Raw genomic sequence first — 7,791 nt, 5'->3', positions numbered from 1 at the left:
TGGGCCTTCACTTGAGCGTTTATGGCTGGTGCCAATGCAGGCTATAGTGAGGACGATAGCGCCCAGCTGGAGGCGAGAGCGGGGCTGGAGGCGGGCGAGAGCGACCCGGCGGGCGCTACTGCTACCGCCCGGCGATAGGCAGGCGAGAGCGGGGCGACGCGTTGGCGATGGCGTCTTCGCGGGCGAGAGCGAGGGGCGACAGTGAGTGGCGGCTTCTGATTGGTCCACGTGTGCTATAGCCTGAGGCTGTAGCCTGCTGCAGCCTGTGCACTGGAGCAGCAGGGGCGAGAGTGGAGGCGAGAGCTGACGTGGCAGGGGCGAGAGAGAGGCTGTGCACTGGACTCAGCCTAATAGAATTCTAACCGCTGATATTAAAAAGGGTGACGTGGCGCTTTTACCGTGGCCTGGGGTACGGACTCGGAGTCACGGGCCCAGACCAGAATATAACCCAACCGGCTCCTCCCTTGCCTCTCATCTCACCAGTCACCTCGTCCTAGCCAGGCTTCCCTTGCCCTAGATTGCGCCGCCGCCGATCCAACCGGCTTCTCCCCGCCCGACGGCCGCGATGTACAACGGCATCGGGCTGCAGACCGCGCGGGGGTCGGGCACCAACGGGTACGCGCAGAGCAACAAGTTCTTCGTCAAGCCCCGCTCCACATCCGGCGGTGGTCCGGGCGGGCCCCACAGGCCGCTGCGCTCCGACGCCGCCGGCGCGGATGGCGGCGGGACGCGCAAGCCCAACAAGGAGATCCTCGAGCACGACCGCAAGCGCCAAGTCGAGCTCAAGCTGCTCGTGCTCAGGGACGCGCTCGAGGAGCACGGCTACACCGAAGACGAGATCGAGGAGCGCGTCGCGGTGGCGCGCAAGGCCGCGGAGGCAGAGGCGGCCGCGGCAGCGGAGGAGGCAGGGAGCGGTCGTGGCGCCGGGTGACCGCCTCTGCAGCCCGGGAGAGGGTATGGATCTGTTGGCGTCATTTAGTTTTCAGATTGCCGCAGATAAGCCAAGATGTCGATTATCTCTATCCAGACCTGGATATAGTGGCTTCTAGTACGTACATTAGTATGGGAGACTTCTCCAGTGAAATCACACGGATGATAAGACATAGACGTCTTAAAGAGGAATCCCATATTAGAATTGTAGGTTCTGTTTATATGTTCGTCCATTTGTCTATCTTTTGGATCGTAAAATCATTTATCAGTCCCAAGCTTTGCACATATTGGAAGTATGGCTATCTATAGTGCTTTACTTTCGGTCTATTTTACTGCATGTTGATCGAGTGGATGGTTGTGGAAGACAGTTATTCCATGAACCTACAACTAGTTTTTCCTGACTTTGTCATCTACTCATCTCTTATAAACAAAAAATTATCGTTTGCAGCTGGTGTGATTAACCAGTTTCTAGCTTTGGATGTGGATAGTTTACTGCATGCCATGATTTCATGCATTCTTGTGCAAATGTGAGAAAGTCTCCATGCCATGATTAATTTAGAGCTTTTCTAAGGAATCAAAGCCAAGCATCCGTGGTCATCTGATCTACAACATTGATTTGATAAGAGACAACTAAGAGACTCTATTATATAATGTAGTGTCTATAAATGTGGTCTATTAATAAATACAGAATTCGTGGACAAACTGAACTAAGAGACGGAATGAATGGTTCCAACATTGGCGAAATCCACATTTGTTGCGGTTCATCCTTCGTCTTCTATTATCATGCTGTGAAGAATTATACATGCCTTCATGATTTCACCTAGCCTTTGGCTGTCCCACTCACAAGCTGGCCTGCGAAGTACTACCCATTAGGCTTGCAACACTCTGAAGGCGTGTTCGACATCCTTATGACATTATTCATGCATATGAGTGAAATGAACTTTCTTCTCCTCGAAGGGGTGGAAGATGGCTTTAACAAACATAGGCTAGTCGGGATAAATACCACCTGATAAGTAGTAACCTATACGGTACTCGTGGCTATTAACATTATATTCAACCAGAGGCATTGTTCCGTTGTGAATGGGGTCAAATATAGGAGATCGTTGCAGAACGTTGATGTCTTTGTTTGTACTGTACATGCCAAAGAAAGCGTGCTAAATCCATAGGTCGTGGATAGCCACCTCTTCTAGTATCTAGGTAGGCCTTAAATTCGTACCGTTAAACTTACCCCGCCATGCAGTAGGATAGTTCTGCCACTCCTAGTGCATGCAATGCATCATGCCTAGAAACCCCCTTACATCATTTGTATGCAGGATGCGACGTATATCGTGTTCGTTCGGTGTCCTAATGTAGCATGCACTGAATGCACTTATGACAGCGCAATAGAACCTAATGACGCATCCCCTAGCCGTGGATTCTCCTATTATGATGTAATCATCAACAACATCCGAAGGTAAACCATACGCTAGGATACAGACAACAACACATATTTTTTGTAAGGGACCCAACCTGGGCAACCTAGTGGCGTCAACACGTTGCGTGAAGTAGTCGTCAACTTGTTGAATCCCATTAAGGATCCTCAAGAACACATGCCTTTGCATACGAAACCTAACAAATGTAATGACCATGTGGTTAGTGGTCACATATATACTCGGGCGCAAACACAAAGAAAACCAAGCATACCTCCTTACGTTGTGGCCGAACGAAATAGAAGTAGCCAAACATTGTTATAGAGACGAGTTAAGCAAGGGAATGGAGCAAAGAAGATGCTGATGAAATTAAAGTTGAGTGTGTGTGCTAGCTTGGGCTTAGGGCACCTTTTGCAATTTGAAATTTATTTACTATATTGATAGGATACACTTTTTCGATTTTTTTTTTGAATTTTATTTTTTTCAAAAAAGGAATAGTAATACGAAATTCAAATAACATTTATTTAATTAAAAGTATTTTTTCGCACACACATTTTTTGTTTTTCTATTTTATTTCGTCCATGTTTAGTAAAAAATAGAAAATGCATGTGGTTGTGATAGTTGAAAGAAAATGCATATTTTAATCGGATGATGGGTTATAGGGGGTGAAATTTGGGAAACTACTGCGGAGAGTGAGCATATAGGGGCAGAGGAGTTGCTGAGGTGACAAAATATTGGAATATAGGGGGCAAAATTTAGTGAGAACCATTGCGGACAGTCCTTCGCAAGGACCATAGGCATGCATAAATACTACTCAAGTTGCAGTCTTTTTCACCGGTACAAGCCCCCGGACGCTCGCCCGCCTTGCTCGGAAGTTGAGTCTGCTACTGATTGTAACTATTTGGTTGAGATTACAAATTTTAGGTAACGAATCTGGTTCATGATGCTGAACCAAACAAGCCTTAAAACAAATATCAATTATAGATTTTCCAGAGTATGATATTTTGGTAACATGAATAACAATAATATAGAAAATCTAGGGAATTCATATATTTTTAGAAATCTATTGTACCGTTGCATCTGTTTGGTTGGAGTTCTAAATTTTTAACTGCAAATTTGGTTCAGAAAGATAAACCGAACATACCTCAAATATTACAATTTCTAACAGAAATAGATTCTCATGGAGATAAATTCCTCAAAGTGCCGGAGATGAGAGAAAATACTCTCACGTGACCGGTGACCCTCGCGGCCTCGCGCGAACAGAGATCCGAACGGGAATTTCCGTTGTCATCTCTACCCGGGGCCGGGGCCGGGGCTACGGACTCGGACTCGGAGTCACGAGCCAGCCCATAATCAGAATATAACCCAACCGGCTCGTCCCTCGCTTCTCACCTCACCCCGTCCGGACTGCGGATCTAACGCGCGAGCACGAAGCCTCGACCTAGCCAGGCTTCCCTTGCCCTAGTTTGCGCCGCCGCCGCCGATCCATCCGGCCTCTCCCCGCCCGCCGGCCGCGATGTACAACGGCATCGGGCTGCAGACCGCGCGGGGGTCGGGCACCAATGGGTACGCGCAGAGCAACACGTTCTTCGTCAAGCCCCGTTCCACAGCCGGCGGGGGTCCGGGCGGACGCCACAGGCCGCTGCCCCTCGACGCCGCCGGCGCGGATGGCGGCGGGGTGCGCAAGCCCAACAAGGAGATCCTCGAGCACGACCGCAAGCGCCAAGTCGAGGTCAAGCTGCTCGTGCTCACGGTCGCGCTCGAGGAGCACGGCTACACCGAAGACGAGATCGAGGAGCGCGTCGCGGAGGCGCGCAAGGCCGCGGAGGCAGAGGCAGCCGCGGCCGTGGCAGCGGAGGAGGTAGGGATCGGTCCTGGCGCCGGGCGATCGCCTCTGCCCGGCAGGGGATATGGATCTGTTGGCGTCATTTAGGTTTCAGATTGCCGCAGATAAGGCCAGATGTCGATTGTCTAGCAAGACCTAGATGTAGTGGCTTCTATATTAGTATGGGAGTCTTCTAGTACTTAAAGAGCAATCCCATACTCGAATTGTATATGTTCTGTTTATATGTTCGTGCATTTGTCCATCTTTTGGATCCTCTTTGGTGTCTTTGGGACGACGCCATCCCCTCAAACATATGTGGATGTGGATCGAGCCCCTACCCCGACAACAGGAATGTCCCTGGCCATTGCGTCGGGACCTTGGCCGCCACATGGGTGAGACAGGTCTACCTTCATGGGTGAGCATACATCTATATATATATTACTCGAGTCACAGCCGTTTTCACTAGCACAAGCCCGGGCGCTCGATCGTTCTGCTCGGGAGTTGAGTCCGCCACTAATTGTAAATATTTGGTAGAGATTATAGATTTTTGGCGGCGAATCTGGTTTAGGATGTCGAACCAAACATACACTAAAAAACAAATGTCAATTATAGATTCCTCATGATATGATATTTTGGTAACATGAATGGTAATAATATAGAAAATTTGGGATAGAAGGTGATTATAAATTGAACTAGATGAATCTAGAGATTTTTAGAAATCCATTATAATGTTGTATTTGTTTGGTTTGGGGTTCTAATTTTTTGGGACCGAATTTGGTTTAGAAAGCTGAACCAGACATACTCTATACATTACACTTTCTAATAGAAACAGATTCTTATAAAGATAAATTCCTCCACGGGGCGGAGATGAGAGAAAACTAGTTTATGCGGCGTGCCTTGCACGCGATATTAAATTTAATTATAAAATATTATTATGAATATATATAAAAAAGTAACTTGGGTGTATTTGGTTCCACCGAGTAAAGTTTAGTTCGTGTCACATTAAATGCTCGAATATCTATTATCAGTATTAAATATAGGTTTAATTAGGTTTAAAAATCCGACTCTATATTTTGTTCTATAAAATTTAAAAATCAGATCAAACGGGCTCTATTTCTATTTATTTTTAACTAAAAATAGTTAAGACTCAAATAAATTGAGAAAAACATTTGTATCGTCACGTTACATGACATGCAGTTGTAGCAACCTTGTATCAGAAAATAGCTCATAAGTATATACATGAAAATTCTCGCAACAGATGTATGCTTGTAGAAACAAGCAAAAAAAGGACATTGGAAAATATCTTTTTCTTTCTTGTCTCCAACCACTTCTTGTCCATGAGACAACGAGCCTTTCTAGCTCTTCTCGTAGGTGTTTCTGGTCACACAGGTGTGACTCCCTCTCTCCCGCACCTAACTCCGATGACCCCCTCCCTCTTTGGTCTCTTCGGGACGACGCCATCCCCTCAAACATATGTGGATGTGGATCGAGCCCCTACCCCAACAACGAGAATGTCTCTGGCCATTTCGTTGGGACCTTGGCCGCAACATGGGCGAGACCAGGTCTACCTTCATGGGTGAGCATACATATATACTACTCGAGTCACAGTTGTTTTCACTGGCACAAGCCCGGGCGCTCGATCGTTCTGTTCGGGAATTGAGTCCGCCACTAATTCTAAATATTTGGTTTAGATTATAGATTTTTGGCAGCGAATCTGATTTATGATGCTAAACCAAACATAACCCTAAAACAAATGTCAATTATAGAATCTTCGTAGCATGATATTTTGGTAACATGAATGACAATAATATAGAAAATCTGGGATAGAAGGTGATTATAAATTGAATTAGAGGAATCTAGAGATTTTTAGAAATATATTATACTATTGTATCTATTTGGTTGAGGTTCTAAATTTTTGGAAGTGAATTTGCTTCAGAAAGATGAACCAGACATACCTTATACATTACACTTTCTAACAGAAATAGATTTTTATAAATATAAATTCCTCTGTTGGCTGATAAAAACAAAACGATTTGTAAGTACAACCTGTTGTAATAACCACATGCAGCTTGGGGTGGTAATGGACTCTATGTTTTGTACTATAAAATTTAAGGATCAGATCGAAACAGGTTTATTTCTATTTATTTTTAACTAAAATTAGTTAAGGTTCAATTAAATTGTGTAAAAAAACATTTGGATCGTGACATTACATGCAGTTGTAGCAACCGTGTATCAGAAAAATAGCTGGTAAGTATATACATGAAAATTCTAGCAACATATGTATGCTTGTAGAAACAAGCAAAAAAAAGGACATTGAAAAATATGTTATCAATATATATTTAGTAGGTGAAAAGACGTACAGATATTGAGAAGGTAATAAAAAAAGGCCAGCCGACCAATAGAAGAGTGACCTATGTGGACCTCCACTTGAGCGTTTATAGCTGCGGGATAATAAACGCCGGCCGACCAACAGGAATCTAACCGCTCCTATTAAAAAGGGTGACGTGGCGCTTTTACCGTAGAAAATACTCTCACGTGGCCGGGGGGACGGACTCGGACTCTCGGAGAATATAATCCAACCGGCTCCTCCCTTGCTTCTCATCTCACCTGCAATTTCGTCCTAGCCAGGCTTCCCTTGCCCTAGTTTGCGCCGCCGCCGCCGCCGATCCATCCGGCCTCTCCCCGCCCGCCGGCCGCGATGTACAACGGCATCGGGCTGCAGACCGCGCGGGGGTCGGGCACCAACGGGTACGCGCAGAGCAACAAGTTCTTCGTCAAGCCCCGCTCCACCACATCCGGCGGGGGTCCGGGCGGGCTCCACAAGCCGCTGCGCCCCGACGCCGCCGGCGCGGTTGGCGGCGGGATGCGCAAGCCCAACAAGGAGATCCTCGAGCACGACCGCAAGCGCCAAGTCGAGCTCAAGCTGCTCGTGCTCAGGGACGCGCTCGAGGAGCACGGCTACACCGAAGACGAGATCGAGGATCGCGTCGCGGAGGCGCGCAAGGCCTCGGAGGCAGAGGCGGCCGCGGCCGTGGCTGCGGAGGAGGCAGGGAGCGGTCGTGGCGCCGGGCGACCGCCTCTGTCCGGCAGAGGGTATGGATCTGTTGGCGTCATTTAGGTTCAGATTGCCGCAGATAAGGCCAGATGTCGATTGTCTAGCAAGACCTAGATGTAGTGGCTTCTATATTAGTATGGGAGTCTTCTAGTACTTAAAGAGCAATCCCATATTCGAATTGTATATGTTCTGTTTATATGTTGGTGCATTTGTCCATCTTTTGGATTGTAAAATCATTTATACTTATCCCAAGCTTTGCACATATGAGAAGTATATGGCTATCTATACTTTCAGTCCATTATACTTATCCCACCAGAGAATTGCAACCGTTACAAATATTATTGCCTGCAGCTGGTGTGATTTAGATGGATGCCATGATTTCATACATTCCCGTGCAAATGTGGGAAAGTCTGTATTTTGTAACGGTTGATTTTCTGTCCATTAGACTTTCTGCTGAATATATGGCATATTCATGCAGACGATAGACAATAGAAGCTGACCATGCTGATTTCATGTCCACTTTTAGTAAAATGTTGAATGCTGGCGTGAGAAAAGGCTAGCCAAGAATCCAA

At 46.7% G+C, this 7,791-nt stretch overlaps 3 protein-coding genes across 3 annotated transcripts; all 3 read left to right on the top strand.

Moving 5' to 3' along the window:
* Positions 1-492: 492 nt before the first annotated feature.
* Positions 493-1,188, top strand: LOC103654771 (pre-mRNA-splicing factor CWC21). The gene has a single exon (XM_020551955.2). The coding sequence runs from the start codon at positions 566-568 to the stop codon at positions 929-931; it is 366 nt and encodes a 121-aa protein (XP_020407544.1). The 5' UTR covers positions 493-565; the 3' UTR covers positions 932-1,188.
* A 2,591-nt stretch (positions 1,189-3,779) lies between these two features.
* On the top strand, positions 3,780-4,375 carry LOC103654770 (pre-mRNA-splicing factor CWC21). Its single transcript, XM_008681588.4, has one exon. The coding sequence runs from the start codon at positions 3,856-3,858 to the stop codon at positions 4,270-4,272; it is 417 nt and encodes a 138-aa protein (XP_008679810.1). The 5' UTR covers positions 3,780-3,855; the 3' UTR covers positions 4,273-4,375.
* Positions 4,376-6,764: 2,389 nt separating this feature from the next.
* LOC100276189 (uncharacterized) lies at positions 6,765-7,435 on the top strand. Its single transcript, NM_001150034.2, has one exon. The coding sequence runs from the start codon at positions 6,863-6,865 to the stop codon at positions 7,280-7,282; it is 420 nt and encodes a 139-aa protein (NP_001143506.1). The 5' UTR covers positions 6,765-6,862; the 3' UTR covers positions 7,283-7,435.
* Positions 7,436-7,791: the final 356 nt, after the last annotated feature.

Source organism: Zea mays, chromosome 4, assembly GCF_902167145.1.
Source record: "Zea mays cultivar B73 chromosome 4, Zm-B73-REFERENCE-NAM-5.0, whole genome shotgun sequence".
NCBI classification, from domain to species: domain Eukaryota; kingdom Viridiplantae; phylum Streptophyta; class Magnoliopsida; order Poales; family Poaceae; genus Zea; species Zea mays.
The sequence above is the reverse complement of the archived record's forward strand: the minus strand, read 5'-3'. Positions and strand labels throughout refer to the sequence as shown.